General features: G+C 33.5%; 2 protein-coding genes across 2 annotated transcripts; one reads left to right on the forward strand and one right to left on the reverse strand.

Annotated features, from left to right (window-relative positions):
• Positions 1-6,345: 6,345 nt before the first annotated feature.
• LOC132901866 (uncharacterized) lies at positions 6,346-9,598 on the forward strand. Its single transcript, XM_060944809.1, has 2 exons — positions 6,346-6,571; positions 6,979-9,598. The coding sequence occupies exon 2, from the start codon at positions 6,979-6,981 to the stop codon at positions 9,373-9,375; it is 2,397 nt and encodes a 798-aa protein (XP_060800792.1). The 5' UTR covers positions 6,346-6,571; the 3' UTR covers positions 9,376-9,598.
• Positions 9,599-10,104: 506 nt separating this feature from the next.
• On the reverse strand, positions 10,105-17,171 carry LOC106134559 (TNF receptor-associated factor 6). The gene is made up of 8 exons (XM_013334644.2): positions 16,843-17,171; positions 16,356-16,507; positions 15,722-15,843; positions 15,179-15,372; positions 13,679-13,839; positions 13,350-13,428; positions 12,326-12,489; positions 10,105-11,272 (listed from the first exon to the last, which is right to left on the reverse strand). Exons 1-8 carry the CDS (start codon positions 16,882-16,884, stop codon positions 10,945-10,947), a joined length of 1,242 nt encoding a protein of 413 aa, XP_013190098.2. The 5' UTR covers positions 16,885-17,171; the 3' UTR covers positions 10,105-10,944.
• Positions 17,172-17,816: the final 645 nt, after the last annotated feature.

Raw genomic sequence — 17,816 nt, forward strand, 5'->3', positions numbered from 1 at the left:
CGGGCTAATGACTGTAGATAAATTATTTGAAACGATCCTAACAAATTTGGTGTAAAAATTTGCGTGTTAAAATTTAATATCCTACTTATGTACTTGAATTTGGCTGCCTTTTCTCATTTTGTTGATAATGTTATGGAGTGTTTAAAAATAGAGTACATACGTGATAATAAAAATGAGAATTCAAAAACAAATTGGAGGTTTTATTTGATGAAATCCCTTGTTTTACAAGCATGGCTAAAAAACTGTAAGGTTTTTGAATTAAGAACGGGTAAATACTATAGCAGTTATAAATTGAGAAGCGGAAATTTTACCAATTTAATCACGCTATAGCGATGGAATTTGTGAAAATAATAGCTTTTGGATTACTTAAAGCTATTATATTCTCAATTTTTTTTATGTAGGTAAATAAAATCATAAGTACACTATAGTCCTTTATGTTTACGACTGTACTATAATGTTGGGGTCAATTTTGAGTGAGCGAAGTAGTTAAACCAGTTGGGCACGCGGTTCGACATTTGGAATACATAGAAAGTAAAGTTTGAAATACCTTCGCCTCGCAGATGATATGATGATTGAAGTTTTATTTTTATGTATTTTTCTCTGAAACCGCGTGTAATGAATAACTTTTGAAATTGAATGAGTTCATCGTACTTTCTTTCCTTACAGTTATTACCAGCGGGCGTTTCGAGGCTGAACCAGAAGAGTTAAGTTCCAGCTCTTTTAGCTCAGCATCCCGAGCTTCGCTGGACCCCCCCTCCTCTCCTACCCCGAGCTGCAGTGGCGACAATCTACTTCACTTCCCCGGAGACTCGAGCAGCTCTGTGTAAATAAGCGTTCCTTGTTCTGTGGTCTATAAACAAAGGTGATAATAGAAACTGTTTCGAACGCGGTCGTCGCTTGAACTACAGATAGTGATTCGTAAGCTTTAGTTGTAATAGCTGTGACAAAATCAAGATTTTAGTGATATACACGCGCCAAAATATCAAGTTTAGTGTATTAATAGCCGAGTACAGGGTTATTAAGAGTTGCTCATTATTACATATTTTGGTCTGTATTCACGGAACATTCTTCAAATGTGCTTTAAGCTTATTGGATGCTTTAGTTGCTGGTGTAAAGGTTAAAAATGGGCTTTCAGACTGTTCAGTGGACTCACATTTTTTGCCAATCTATATTGAATGGTCCATTGAACGCATCAAAATTTCTCTGAGAAAGCAATAAGCAAACATATTCTTTGAATCTGGGCGACAAGTTTGTGAAAAAAATAATAGATAGTATGTCGCAGTGGAATAGTTTTTGGCATTTGGTAATCTGTACGATCAGACAACTGAGATTATCGAAATACTATTGGTACATTACTTTTTTTACATAACTCGAAGCCCCGATGTTGTTGGCATAGCGTTCCAAAGTTAAGCTAGCCTATATGTCATTGTCTACATACCCATTTACGAACTATAAAAATACTAGTAGGTATTAAATTAAATCGGTGTAGACAATTCACGTGCTTAAAACAGAAAAGAATTTATACGTGGATTCAATTTCATAAGTTCCAACTGATGTAGTTATAATTGATTTAAATTGCATTTTTTTCTACATTAAAACAACTCTAAGAATATGGTTATGTAAAGCATCCGAAGGATTTTACGATTGGATATTAAAGTACGTATAAAAAGGAATGGATAGGAAATAAAAGGTGTTGACGTGTCGACGACTACACTGCGCAAGCGCTGGCAAAATGGCGACGATGCAAAGTTCGAAAGACGCTTTATCACTTAGTATGTTATCTATCCGTCTTTTTATACGTCTATGGCTTTTTTATAAATGTTAAGCAGTAGTTTAATCCATTAGATCTTTAGTAGAAGTAAATTACAAAAGGTGTTACATGTACAAGTTGTAAGCTGTTGTAGATTTTAGAATTTTATACGTATATATAAAAATATTTTGGAATATTAAAAAAAAGTAATGATTTGATAGAAAACTTTCGGGCTTCTAAATTTGTAATACCTTTGTATGTTTGATGGTAGAGTTAACGTCATATGATGTGCAAACAATTTTATTTGAACACATTTTTATTTACGTCACAAACACAAAGCAATTTAATTTTGTGCGCATCACCGACTGTCCTAATTATTTATTTTTTGATTAAGTTTAAAGTTACACTTACGAAACAGATCCAATACTTCAGGTTTCAAATTTATGTTTGATGCATTTGTTTACCAAAACTGTGATATAAACTTAGTAGAATTAATAAACATTGTGTAGGTTTAGAAAAAACGAAAAAAAAAAAATTTACAATAATTTCTTTACCACAATAATTTCAAACATTCCTATTTCACACTAAAATTACCGATTTTATATTTTAATCGTGGGTTAAAATTAAATTTGCTCTTCCGTCAGTCTTCCTTATTTTTAATGTTTGAGGAGCCATATGGACAAAATTTATTCTTATTTTTTTTTAAACAAACAATAGTAAAATCACGTGATAAAACAAACAGCCCTGAATTTAAAAATTTTAGATACATTTAATTATTTTTGAATGAAATTGAGTTTTGGTCAAAGATGATCATTTTTGCTACTTAGTGAAGCTCCCAGAGCGGTCTGAGATATGTATATATACTATAATCTTTTATTTAATTCAACAGTACGTATTACCTATACAAAATTTGTACTTATCCAAATCTTACACATTGTAAAATTAAAATATTTATACTTAACTAATGATAAGTATATATCGTGAAAAGTAGATTTTTATATTATAATATAAATTGTAAGAAAATATTATCGTTCGTGTGAATAACAGCTCCAAATAAAAATAGACTGAATTTGACATCGAGGAATTTTAACCACCGATTGTATGCCGCCAAAGTAATTTTGCTTAAATTTACTCTCGCGTGTTTTTGAGAAAAGATATTAGGTAATTATATTTATGTTTAATTGTTTTAATAATACTTAAAAGAAGCATTTGTTTTTTTTTGTGAACGCGAGATATTTATTGTCTAGTAAAGAGCAACAGATAGCGATTAACACTTCTTAAAAAAATGGATTATTTTGTCAGCAGGATGTAAGTATATTTATGATGTAAGAGTGACAGAGATAAAACTAATATGTAGAAAATTTATAATTTTAAGCTGTCATTCTAAACAACTTTTGATATAAGAAGTGTGTTATTAAGCCGTATTGTTCTTGAGTATTGGTTTTTGTATAATCATATTTTTGATCATTCTTAATAGTAATTTTTTTTCTGATTTATATTTATAGTAAATGTACATACTATCGGCATGATTTGTTTTTTAACTGAATTTTTTAAATTGATGACTTTACAATTTTTTTTTATCGATAGGCTAGAATTTGGTAACACTATATTATGCTTAGAAAATTATTATTTTCTGCTTCAGAAATTACCATTGAATTGTATCTCATTATGTGAATAGTTAATTATTATGCGTATTATTTAGGTTAATGTTGTATTTTTATTTCGAGTAATTTATAACCGCATTTTTGATAAAAAGTAGTATATACAATATGTATATTTATACTATCTCTGGGACCCGAAGTTCAAACCATTATCGTCATATGAATGGTAAAATTAGCTTGACCTACAATAATAATTTTCAGGCATGACCTAAGCTTTTATTTCATTGGCTTGAGCTAACATACCTACCTTAAATCTTTTCTAGAGAACAAAAGCCATTGGCACACAGTGCCATTTGGTCGAAGTGATGTAAATTATTTCGAAGCCATTTCGTACAAAGGCGTGCAGTATTCATATATCTGACACCCTAAAAAGATTTTAATCACAAAATTAACAAGTTTTTTGTTAGTTAATTATTGATAAATAAAGCAATAAAAAAAATTTATGTTAGGTACATTTTTACAAAGTTCTACTCATTGAAAGATATTTTTAGACCTACATTTGTGATTTTTTTCTATAGAATCGTTGATATCATGTTTTGGAATTTTTGAATAGTAGTTTACTAAAATATGTCCCCTAGAAAGACATACTTTTTCGAAAATAATCAATGCAGTGAATCATCTACGCGACGCATTATAAGTCTCAACTTGCTAATGCAGTTGTCTTAAGTGAACATGTAAATACCATTCATATGATATACAAGTACATTATTCACGATCGTTGACAAGGCATGTATTATCTTCCTTCTCTCTGGTAATCGAAGAGATAGAAAGAGAAGGGTGAAAAGACAATATGCCTTATCTACGTTCGTAAATAACGCTGCTAGACGTCAAATCTGTAATAAATAAATGTATTAATAGTTTGTCAATATCGATAGTGTCAGATGAAAAATGTTTTTTTTTTATGTGATGTTTGGTTTTTATTGTTAAATATTAAAAAATGATTGAGGATAACTAACAAATGTAAAAAAATCATTCGAGACAAAAAGAGGCTGACTATGGGTACATTTTTTTACATACTTGACGCTTTTTTTATTGTTAATGACGCATACTCGAAAGAATTAGTTATAATTAGTGAATAATTGGCTTAAACACTGAGCATCACAATATTTTCGTTATTTTGAGTCCGTTTTAGTACCTACACATTGACATTTTGTTGCCAACGCGCTAGTTTTGGAGTCACGCTATTTTTGTTTATGACGAAGAAACATTCATTATCTTAATTTATAATAGAATTATTAAGTGTTGTGAGTTATGTAACCCAAAAGTAAATTGATGGAAGCTGTTAAATACAGTTCTTGACACGGTGGGTAGGGAATAAATAAAATTTCACTAGATACCAAAAATTTTAAGGTATTGGACTGAGATTTTGTAAAATTTCTTACCTTGTGAAGATGTCAGCACAATTAATCAGACACGATCCAGGTAAATACGGCGGTTGACCATCAGCAGTGTGATATTTCGTTATCCCACTTCTTGTGTAAGATCAATATGAAAATGATTACTGGCTATCGTCGTTTGAGCGTCAAAAGACGTTAGTATAGCTATGATATTATATAATGTAGTACGTGCGAATGAGAAGCCAAGGCGAGTAAGGTAAGAGCACCTTCCTACCGTGCCAAGAACTTTCCGGTAAGGTGATGAAAGAATGTGAAAAGGGTCTTATGACCTTAGCCATAAGTCTGTAGTCACTTCACAATTCGTGGGAGGCAATTAATGTGATGGTTGGATGTGATAAGGATGGTTATCGCTAGGCTTAGAATATTTATACATGTGTAAGTTAAATTCCTATATTTTATTAAGCTGTCTAGTTTGTAAGTCAGTCTATGGTATTTTTTAAGAAATACATTACCAATATATTGTGGATTCTCAATGAGCACATTTTTGTTTTATTGGACAGAAATTTCTAATTATTATTAAAGGTAACAGGAGTGAAAGCTTTAAAATAATGTTTAGCGTTTTTGATATTTTGTAATGGTTAATCAAAAAATCATGCAAACTTTTTAATTTCTGCGCGAAGCACGGTATAACGAACACGCGTAAATGCGCGAGCGCCGTCTTACGAATTTTCGATCGGGTCAAAAAGTGCACAAAGCCGCTATAGAAGTTTTTATTGCATAAACTTATTATTATTAAGTTCAACAAAAGAAAACAGTTTTGTTTGATTCATAAATATATTTCGTCTTATGTTATGGAATGTATAATGTGTATTTTAACAAAAACAAGATATTTTTAAAATTATGTATGTACAATAATCGCAATAATATCATTAATATGGACACAAAAATACAATACAAACTATGATAACGCTTACAATAGAGAAGAATCGTAAATATTCACTAGAAATATCTAGCGAGCACCTAATTCACTCCGCTTACCTTAACTTCACAATAATCACATTGAAATGGACGGAAATAAGATACTGCTAATCTAATATCTAAATAAAGAGTTAAACTTGGCTTAATTTAAAGAAAGTCTGATGACTGTTCGTCTTCCTCCTAGCTTTAGTCCCGGTTGCATCCTCACCGTTCTGGAGAGGAGCCCGGGATATGCCTTTGACCATGGATCCTAGATTGGGTGAGTCAGGTTTTTACACGAAGTGACTCCCATCTGACCTCCGCAACCTTTGCAGGTGAACCTAACCCGTATTGGATCCATGGTTACACACTCAGTTGCATGTTTGTGCAGGTTTTCTCACGATGTTTTCCCTCACCGTAAAAGCATCAGCATCCATTCAGATAAAGCCTGACGACTGTTATATTATGGTTATCTTGAAGTATTTTATTAACAGCACCAGTTTAACAAAGACGCCTATACAACATAGTTGTTATATCATATTTTATTAGACGTCATTTTTAAATCAGATCTACACAAAAACAATATTATATGCAATGTATATATATTGTTTTTTGTGTTTTTATGTGTGATCTATGTAGGGTAATTCTAGGACAGATGGCCATAGAGGATAGATGGCCAATCGAAATAAATCGAAAACTAGCTCAGGGATGGCAGCACTTTACATTTAGTTCAACGACCGCTCCCGTACCGGTGACACTGTATACGTTTTTTGGGTGAAAAAAATACAAAAAACTGTGTATTTCTTAGTTTTTTTTTACTTCAGATGTGAAACTTTTTTGTGGATGTTTGTGATCAGTCAAATAAGGTATGTAGATAACAATAATAACCTATATTTTTAATGATTTTGTCGAAAACGTGTTCTTAACTAACAACTAACCTCAAAATGAAGTACCTAGTGTGTTCATTGCAAATTTTAAAGTCGACGAGTGATGTTTGTTTCTATTACATTTTAGGATAGATGGCCAATTTTTTTGAAGGTGAGATGGCCATATGGCCATCTTACCTTATGAGAAAATCTTGAAGTTTGAAACGTATAGCAAACATTTATATGAAGATTTATTTATTTTCCCCACTAACCAAAAATTAGGTTAATGTTAACAGTTATTAAGTTATTTCTTAAAGTTAGTTGGATTTTATATTTAAAATGGATTTGGTGTGTATAAAGTCAACAGAAGCAGTTTTAATTAATGTAGTAAGTTTTTGTTAATCTAGATGCCGAATCGATACGTTCGCAAAACTGGCCGTGGCAGTTGGAGTCAACTAGATTTGACGCAAGCAATCGAAGCAGTAAGTGCTAGAAATGTATCCGTTCGACAAGCTGCTTTGGAGTATGGTGTGCCGCGAAAAACTTTAGAGAGACGTCTAAAATCTCAAAATTATATTAAAGGTCCTATGGGTCCATCATCTAGTTTTGGTAGCGAACATGAAAAGAGACTAGTAAAACACATATTGAATATGCAGAAACATTGTTTCCCATTAACACCTAAAGATTTAAGAAGCATTGCGTTTCATTTTGCTGAACAATTGGGTTTAAAGCATTCTTTTAACAAAAATAAACAAGAAGCCGGATATGTTTGGCTGCAGTCTTTTTTAAGTAGAAACCCTGAAATAACATTAAGAAAGGCAGAAGGTGTATCTATTGCGCGAACTCAAAGTTTGAACCGCACGGAAGTAAATGCATATTTTAATACATTAAGTGATTTACTTGAACAGTATGACTTATTTGATAAACCATCAAAAATATTTAATATGGATGAATCTGGTCTGCAGTTAAATCCGCGACCTGGTATTGTATTGGCTCAAAAAGGGTCAAAAGCTGTATGCTCCCAAACCTCAACAGAAAAAGGAGAAACTATTACAGTAATCGCTTGTTGTAATGCTGAAGGGGTATTCCTTCCACCAGCATGTATTATGAAAGGGAAAAATAAAAAACAAGAGTGGCAGGATGGAATGCCCCCTGGGTCAGTACTTTACATGTCTCAAAAGTCCGCTTATATTAATACTAATATATTTTTTGAATGGCTGAAAACACATTTCTTACCGCGGAAACCTCCTGGAAAGGTATTACTAATTTTAGATGGCCACACTTCTCACTGTAATTCGGTAGAAATGTTAGAATTTGCTACTGATAATGACATTTGCTTATTCACGTTTCCCAGCCACACAACTCACTATCTTCAAACCCTTGATAGGTCTGTGTTTAAGTCATTAAAAGCTTTTTACTATGAAGCATGTCGAATTTGGCTTAAACGAAATCCATGGAGACGTCTCACTCGCCTTCAGTTCGGAGAATTGCTGTCGACAGCTTGGAGCAAAGCAGCAACTTATGATAACGCTGTAAATGGTTTCAAAGCTACCGGTGTTTATCCATTTGATAGGAATGCTATTCCTGACTATGCATTTATTGGGTCTACTCAAGATAATTATATCCATGTGGACACAAATCAACTTGAAACTCCTAGAATCCATGATACAAGAATAAGACCTTCTCTGCCTGATATAGAAATAAACCAGCCGCGGCCTTTTGGGATTCAAACTTCTCGAAGAAGCAGCACCCCTTCCCTGCCTGACATAGAACCAAGCCTGCCAGGACCTTCTGGAATTCAAACTTCTCGAAGAAGCAGCACCCCTTCCCTGCTTGACATAGAACCAAGCCTACCAGGACCTTCTGGAATTCAAACTTCTCGAAAAAGCAGCACCCCTTCCCTGCCTGACATAGAACCAAGCCTGCCAGGACTTTCTGGAATTCAAACTACAAAACATACCTCCCAAGAACAAGAAAAAAGCACCTCTTCTACTACCACAGGAAAAAACAGTCCTTCTTTGTTGGATCATGCATCACTTTTTGAAGACCAGGCAAACACAATATTAGATAACGGAGATAAAAGTACAAGCAATGTAATTGAACTTTTGGAACATACAACGCTAATAAAAGACACAGATAAGTCAGCACCATTAGTTGAAATTAACGAGAGTCCTTCAAAAATTTTAAATGAGTTATCACCATTACCACTTAAGGTCTACACAGCAAAAAAACATTCAAAGCAAGTTGCTACAATATTAACTTCAGAAAAACACATCAAGTACAGAAAAGAGTGTGAAGAAAAGAAAAATAAAAGGCAAGACAAGCAAAGTAAAGCACAAGCAAAAAACATAAAAGGAAAAAAAACTACTGTTAATATTAAAAATGAGAATAAAAAAAATAATTTACGTAAGAAAAAGATTAAAGATCAAAAGGATTCAACAATGACAGATGAGGAAGATCAGCCAGTCAAGAAGAAAATCAAGAAAGAAAAAAAAGAATTAAAGAAAAAAAATAGAGCTACGGCAAACCTAAAAAAGATGAAAAACCTTGAGGAATCTAGTGACATGGAAAATGAAATTCAGCCAATATATCTGGAGAGTGGTGATTCTTCCCCAATAGAATCTTGTATTGATGACTGTGTAGGGTGTGGTGACAATTATTATCAAACGGAATTAATTGAAGATTGGATCCAATGCATGATCTGCAAGAGGTGGGTTCACGAAAACTGTACGGAGTTCGATGACAAATGTCACCCGTGTGGCAAAATAGAAAAGGAGAAGGCAAAATCTAAAAGACGTGCCTAATTATCATATTGATTGTTTAAGGAGAGATGGCCACTTCTGATTTATAAAAAATATATGTTTAATTAAAGGCAAATAAGAAATTATTTTCATTCTGATTATTTGTTAAGCTAATTAATACGTATTAGTACTTTTTTAAAAACCAACAAGACTTATATCTTGTATTAAGAAATTGTCCAAATACGCTCCGAAAATAAACATGGCCATCTGTCCTCGGCCTAATTATCATATGGCCATCTTAGGTAAAATACCATGGCCATCTTACATTGATTAGTTTAGGGTAGATGGCCAACCTAGAGTTTAAAAAAAATAAGTCTATTTGAAGACTGATTAGAGATTAGTTTAAGATCGATTGTTTGTTCAGCTGATTAATAAATATACTTGTTAAAAATCTAACAAGATTTTTTTATTTCATGAACAAATCTCCAAAATAACGTCCGAAAAAAAACATGGCCATCTATCCTCGAATTACCCTATATTATACATAGATCACACATAAAATTGGTAGCATGAATTCACACGCAATGGCCCCTTGAGTTTTTTACATGTAGACACGTAATTGTGATTTTAAAAAGTAATTAACATTTGAAAGTAAAAAAAATAAATAGTATACACTCTGGTTCTTGCTTGTAATTTGTATGTATGAATAAAATATGTTCCATTCTACGTCTAAGTTTATGGATTTAAACTAGGTATAAAGTTATTTTAAAGAGATTACCTTAAAAATTTGGGGAATGTTTAGTCTCATTATTGTATTCTATCTAAAATTTGTTATTATTCATTTCTTAAATTTAAATTTAATGCAGTCAGTGCAAAAAAACTGATACTCCATGTTCAGCTATTAGACTTAATGAATTGAGATTCAAATAGTGACAGGTTGCTAGCCCATCGCCTATAAGAAATTTAAGACTTAAATCACTTAAAATTAATACATATATTTACAAATAAAAAATATCCTTGTGGACCACAAGTGTAAGACTACCTATGTATATATATATATTTATGATAATAATCTTTGTTAAATGGACGGACTAAGTTACACTTATTATCATTATCAGTTTATCACTACATATAATAAAGTCTCCCTATTTTCTCTGTCTGCATGTATGCCCTAATCTCGGAAAGTTGTGGACGGATTTTGTTCCTGTTTGAAATGTTGGGAAGAGGGTTTTCAAAGGAAGGTTTATACCTATAAATGCTACGGATTCCTTCGTAAACAAAAAATCCTGTCTTACAGTGTAGACAGACCTTTTGTAGAAAGTTACCAGACTGAAAAGGTCACGTTTAGCTGAAATTTTTTTATAAAACCATACGGCATTACCACCATAAAAACTTGTAAAAAACACACACACAACTCAAGTTTCTATCCCTTATGGGGTAGACAGAGCCAACAGTCTCAAAAAGAGTTCAAGAGGCCACATTCAGTTGGATGACTCAATAATGGAATTGAGATTCAGAGGGGATTCTAAAATTTCTATCCCATCGCCCAAAAGAACCAGCTAGCTTGCCAAGGACCATTATATCCATCAAACCTCACGGTAGCCTCGGAGCTTTGACCACACACTCCTCCTGTCATACACACCTGATCTGCACCCTTATAACCAGCACATCATCTTTCACGAACCCATTCGCCAGCACATCTTTGACAGCCGCGTATTCCGTAAAACCGAACCCACGTGACGACAGATCAGCTGTCGGCTTCTGGAACGCCTTCAGCGTGGAGTTGGACATCATGGTGTCCTTCTGAGTCTTGTCGGGGTCGTACTGGTTCACCATGGTGAATGATATCCGCCCGTTGAACGGCCAGTCGAGGCAGTCGTCGAAGTCGGATCTCATCATGTGCACGTGGAGAGCGAAGCAGAGAGGGTTCTGAGCTGATATGTTGAGGCGGACGCAGAATCTGAAAGTGAAGGTACAATATCTTTATAATATAAAAATGAATCGCTAAATGTGTTGGTAAGCGCATAACTCAAGAACGCCTGGACCAATTTGGCCAATTATTTTTTTTAATATTCGTCGAAGCTCAAGGATGGTTTTTACGGCGAAAAAGTACCAAATAATTGCCTGAAAAACCTTAAACACAGTCCTTTTCTTTATCCCATACAAACGTTTTGTAAGTAATACGTACAGTCACTTTGAGCTTTAGTGCTAATGTATAAAGTTCACTGTTGTCTAAGCAATTCAAGAACAAAAAACTGTCATATAACAAATCTTTGTGACAGAACGAAGTCTGTCGGGTCCGCTAGTTTAAAAGATATTAAACCGGTGTTGACCGGGTTGCACCAACCGTGCAACATACGCTAATAATCAATCCTTCCACGCGAAAGTATAAAAGCATAAATAGCAAACATATTTAATAATTGTGCCATGTGGTTCCGGCACCCAATAACAAAAGGAATAGGACCACTCCATCTCTTTCCCGTGGATGTCGTTAAATACGACTTAGGGCTTATAAACTTGGCATTCTTTTTTAGGCGATGGGTTAGCAACCTGTCACTATTTGTATTTCAATTCTATCATTACGCCTGAACGTGGCCTTTCAATATTTAAAGATTGTTTGTTCTGTCCATCCCGCAAGGGATATAGACGTGATTATATGTTATGTTATAAAATAAGTAGTAGGTCGCCTACAATAAGCAAAAATTAATACAGAGATCGGAATAGGTAGATTGAATTGGGGTCAATGAACTGAAACGTATATATTAACATGGACATGCCTCCGGGATTGCGGGATTTGTAAATTATTAAGAATTTTTCCGGAATTTTTTACAAGTGGGATGAAGAATATATTAGTGGTAGCTGTTTTCCTTCGACTTCGTTCATGTAAATTGTAGTGTAAGTACTGGAATGGAATCCCGGAAAAGAGGCTTATCCATGTTATGCTTTCTATGGTAGTTCATGATGCAAGTACATAAAATCAATCTACCTATTCCGATCTATGGTAATAACTCACCGGTAACCATTAGGCGAGGTATAGAACGCCGGGCTGTAGAGCATGTTGTTGTGATTTTTGAGCATCTGATCGAGTCTCGCTCCAAAGTTGTCAATCTTCCAGATGTAATTCCCCATGCAGTACCGCACGGTGTTGTGTTTCAATTGAGCCGATAGTGTTGCCACCTGTAAATGTTATTATTATTAAGTCAAGTGCTGATAGGTTAAAACCTCTCGATTCGAATACGAAGTGTACCGTAACAACATCGCGTTTACTATTTTGAAAATATCCACGTTTCTGCCTGTTTATTATTAAAGTAATTTTAACTTTATTTTTGTTTAATTATTTATTTTGTAAGGTTGTAAAAAAACTTGTTTATTTTATACCCCCCATAATATTTTTATTACTTTTTTCATTTTAGTATTTGCTGTTATAGCGGCAACAAAACCAGATAATTTGTGATTTCATTGATTGAAATTTCAGATTTCCAGCTATCACTGTTTATGAGATACAACCTGGTGATAGACAGACAGCGAAGACGGAGGGAGAACAGGGTCCCGTTTTTTCATTTTAACTACGGAACGGAACCCTAAAATGGTTTTCTGAAACTTATTGCTGGAGCTCAGTTTGTTACCGCTTCTTCTGCATTGACGCTTTGGAAGCGGCAGTAAAATTAGTTTTTTATACATAATTTAATTGACGTCAACCAATGTTGTGATGAACCAAATGATATGACAAGTATTAAGTGATGAATCCAATAACAATGAATAAAGTTTTTGAAATTTGAATTTTTTTGTCGCTTTTACCTCTATTAGACATTCAAGACCACAGCAAACCATATAAATCGACTGGTTGACTGGAACAGATCTTTTCATGGGATAAATCCGTAGTTGAAATATTTTCTTTATGTTTTGTTTTAATCTTAATATTTGTTTATATTAATTATATTAATATTTTCATGGTAAAGTTCTTAAACAGCGAAAGGTACTTGAATCAATGTCTTATTTACATAAAATAAATAAAGTGAGTGTATATTGTATTATACCTGCTTCGTAAGGTTCGCGATGACGATGTCCTGCTCCCGGTTCCTTTGCTCCAGTATCACCACGCGCTCAAACACAGACCTGTAAGCGATGGGAATTTTCAACTATTCATTAAGTTATTGCATAAATATTATTATTAATACAAATATATTCATTGATGATATGAGAATCAATTAGGGACAGACTGGACCCATCGCCTGAAAGATTCCTCTTTGCGATTCCTCGCAAGGTTATAATCCTATTACGGAATCCTAATTACTAGATAATTTCTATTGGGGCCGGAAACCACACGACACAGAATAAGTATTTATATATATGTATGTATATATACCTGATGAGAGCGCTGGTGTTGTTGAGCGGCGCGGCGCAGGCCTGCGAGTCTCCCTTGCCGGGCGCCTCCCACAGGGTCATGGCCTCTTGTTCCTTGGCGTCTATGTTCGCATTTACCATGTCGTTGTTCATTTTCAGTTCCGAATACGCGTTCATTAGTAACTGGAATTGTTTATTTAATTGATTATTACATACATACAAACATAAAATCACGCCTCTTTCCCGGAGGGGCAGGCAGAGACTACCTCTTTTCACTTGCCACGATCTCTGCACACTTCCTTCGCTTTATCCACATTCATAACTTGAATTGACGGCCTCTGTGGCGCAGCGGTAGTGCGCTTGTCTGTGTCACCGGAGGCCCCGGGTTCGAATCCCGGCCAGGGCATGATGAGAAACGAATTTTCTCTGATTGGCCTGGGTCTTGGATGTTTATCTATATACGTATTTATTATAAAAGATAGTATCGTTGAGTTAGTATCTCGTAACACAAGTTTCGAACTTACATCGAGGCTAACTCATTCTGTGTAATTTGTCCCGTATATATTTATTATTTATTATAACTCTCTTCATGCAAGCTCGGCGGTTTCGGTTATATTTCTAAATATTAATATTTTAATTATTGAAAAAATACTAATGTGCCATTTAAGATTTGAAGAGAACTGGAATAAAAAATTACAAATAAAAGTATTACAAAAAATGACAGCCAGTACAATTTTATTTTATTGATTAAATTTCTTGGGAAAATTTCCAATGAGAACATATCACTTAGTTAATTTATTGAATGACATGAAAAAGTGCCTGTGTTGGCCAATTTTCAGAATAAAATGTTGATTTTTTGAAAAAAATAAATAAATAAACTGTCACATTTATTTTAAACTAAAAAAGAAAATATAAGTGCCTTCAAATGCAATGCACTAACAGCACTACACATTTGCACAATCTGCCTCATTACCCAACAACTGTGTTATATTTAATGTTTTCCAGTAGGTATGTCATATCTATAGAACTTCAAAAAGAGATAAATCACATTATTTTTTATTACACCTTATGAGAAGGTGCGTTTATTTAATTTCTTGCTCTGTATGTAAACTCAAGCCATTGTCAAAAAAAAGCAGATTAAAATTGATGATGTATAGGTTATGGCAAAATTTACATAGGCGAAATTGTCAAGTTCAAGCTCCTTAAAAAAATTGACATATCAATAGGTATGTGTATAAATCTCAAATCCCATTACAATTACAACATACTTAATAGAATTGAATAGATTTATTTTCATAATTGGATAAAAGCTATCATTTATTGTCGTCACGTTACTTAAATGTAATTACATCTACTAGCGCTTCCAAAGCGCATGTGTAGAAGAAGCGGCGGAACAAACTACATTGCAGCAGTTTCACCAGACATTAATTCTTAATGTGCCTTAACCTTACCAATTCGCGACCAATGCTCATAAATAACCTATATATGTTTATAAATATATATGCCAATAAACTTAACTCACACTTAAATGTTTTTGAGTGTCCAAATTCAAATGGTCATGCATATCTTGCTGGGTGTCAAATGTCTCCTTGCAGCCGATGGCGTGGAAAGAACACGGTACCCGTGCTTCAGTCCGGGACGAGGTTTGTGGAGCATTGTACGGGCACGATTCTATGTGAGCATCGAGGTCTAGGGGCATCACTTTAGCTGTACATCCTGAAATAATATATAGTTAATTATTTCTTTTGATGATGCTAATGACTTATTTTAATCTTGTTATACTGATTTAAGGAAAAGTTGTCAATATTGGATAAAAAAAATTGAGTTTTAAATCATCATCAGGATTTATTTGCTAAATGAGTTAGTGTGACATTTTAATAATGTATGTAGATATATATTCTTATATGACATTTACAATGTACATACATTATTAAAATGTCATACTAACTAATTTAGCATGCCTGAACAAATTTCATCACTTATTATTTCATCTAATTTTTTAAAATAAAGCTGCAATTTTTTTGCATTACTATCTAGATCAAAAAGTAAATAACTAGATTTTTACCTTTGTTAGCATATGGACAGACCAGCCGCTGTTCTTGGATCTCCCGTTTCGTGCAGTTGTCCGGAAAGATGTCGATCTTCATGCTCAGGTTGTTGTTGTCTATAGGACAGTGCCCACTGTTCCTATAAACCACATAATGTTATATGTATATTTTATAATATATAATTTATTGTCAAAAGGATATGAAAGCAATAATATAAAGCAAGAAAATATGATCTTGAGTAACAACAGCACATTGGCAGGACTTTTCACTAAACATAATGTTGAACCTCTAACCTAAGTGATGATTGACCTGGGTATTTCGATCATAACATATTGGTTCCTCAGGCATCATACCAAGCCTGGCGGAAGATCTTCCCTTTGATGGCGGTCGAATCATGGCTCCTAATATATCCATATTATGCAATTATGCAATTTATGCTAATCATTAAGCCACACAGTTGAATGTGGCCCTTCTTTTCAAGACTGTTGGCTCTCTCTACCCCTCAAGGGATAGACACCTGATTATAGGTATGTATGAATACCTATTTACTTCAAATCTGGTTTACCGTTGAAAGCAAAACCCAGGCTTCACAATATAGTGATGAAAGATGCAACTGTGACAGTGTGAGACAACTTGGTAAAATAAACTTACTGAATCCACGGAGTGATACAGCTCTTGCAGAATTTGTGGCCACAAGTGGTGATGACAGGGTCTCTGAGCCAATTGAGACACATTGGACATTCATACCGAGACTCGGGCTGGTTTAACAAGTCCATGTCACTTAGAGAGGTTATTCCAATGGGCTGCAATTTTATTGTGAAATAAATTATCGTAAGATCTTTCACATCAATATGCATTATAATCAATAGTATATGGGTATACTGGAATTAATTTCTTATGGAATAATTGGTGCTTTTCTATGTAAAAAGATTTCTTTAATATATGCTGTCCTTAGCAAATGACTTATTCTGTTTTTCAAACTTATTTTACGTGGATCACGAAAGTAATGTTATTGTGCTTACAGAGTGATTTTTAGAAATGTAGTTAGTCGTTATATACTGTTTATGAACTTTAGGAGATCCACAAAATGTGATATCTATCAGTATACATACATAAAGAAACATAAAGAAACACTTACCGCAATACCCTCTGAAGCATTTTTCGTTCTGTTTGGATCCATATTGTGCCGGTAGTCTGGTAATTTTGTAGACGTCGTCAATTTTGTTATATTTTTTTAATGAGTAATCATTACCTATACATAAGCGCATGAACCAATGGAAATTTGAATATTACAAATTCCTCAAATAAATCTAAAACTGAAGCGATTCATTTGCAATAATCAGGTGTCATTAATTTATTACACATATTTAAAACTTGTTTGAATGAAAGTTAGTAATTTGAAATTAGTTTTTAGTTTCGTTTGGATGAATGAATCACATCATATCATCAAACAAAATTGATTGAAATAATCCATGGATCGTTGTCATGTCACTATTGTGTTAGATCTTTTAACTTTTTGTCAATGTCAACTCAAGTAATTGCGTTCCGTTTAAAAATTTTCTTTTCTTCGCTGTGGCAATCAAACTTCTGTATGAACTTATTTTGGTCTGCGTCAAGTTTTATAAGTTCTCATTGTAGATTATTCATCTTAATATTGTTACAAGAGAAACATTTCTTTTTGTTTTAAATAGCAGCACTTTTGATATGGGAAACTTCTTCTCTGCCAATCGTATGGATTGTTTTAGTTAATCGTATGGATTATCACATGGATTATTATATTATAATCGATTAAAACTTGACTATAACAGATTGTATTTAGAATTTGACTGAATATTTTGTATGTTATTATCTTTGAAATTAATTGGAAAGCTTATTAATATTGTTATGTTCATTAATAATAAAGAGAAAAGATTTTTATATTTGTAACGAATGAAATCAAAAACTTCTGAAATGATTTTGATGAAATTTGGTACTCAGATAGAAAAGACCGTTAAGAATAACATGATAACTAACTAAATAACAGTAGAATAACAACAGTTTTAAATATTGCATGCCTAAACAGGCAAAATGTTGAATTTATTTAACTGTTCTACTTTTTACATTATAAACAGT

The sequence above is a fragment of the Amyelois transitella genome, chromosome 6 (assembly GCF_032362555.1).
Source record: "Amyelois transitella isolate CPQ chromosome 6, ilAmyTran1.1, whole genome shotgun sequence".
Classification (NCBI taxonomy): Eukaryota; Metazoa; Arthropoda; class Insecta; order Lepidoptera; family Pyralidae; genus Amyelois; species Amyelois transitella.

What these genes read in the sequence shown, in the direction of transcription:
- LOC132901866 (XM_060944809.1), top strand. Translation starts at nt 6,979, where the DNA reads ATGCCGAATCGATACGTTCGCAAAACTGGCCGTGGCAGTTGGAGTCAA.
- LOC106134559 (XM_013334644.2), bottom strand. Translation starts at nt 16,884, where the DNA reads ATGGATCCAAACAGAACGAAAAATGCTTCAGAGGGTATTGCG. An exon ending in ATGCTTCAGAGGGTATTGCG is followed by an intron (nt 16,508 to 16,842) that starts GTAAGTGTTTCT and finishes ATAAAATTGCAG; the next exon opens with CCCATTGGAATAACCTCTCT. An exon ending in TGTATCACTCCGTGGATTCA is followed by an intron (nt 15,844 to 16,355) that starts GTAAGTTTATTT and finishes TGTGGTTTATAG; the next exon opens with GAACAGTGGGCACTGTCCTA.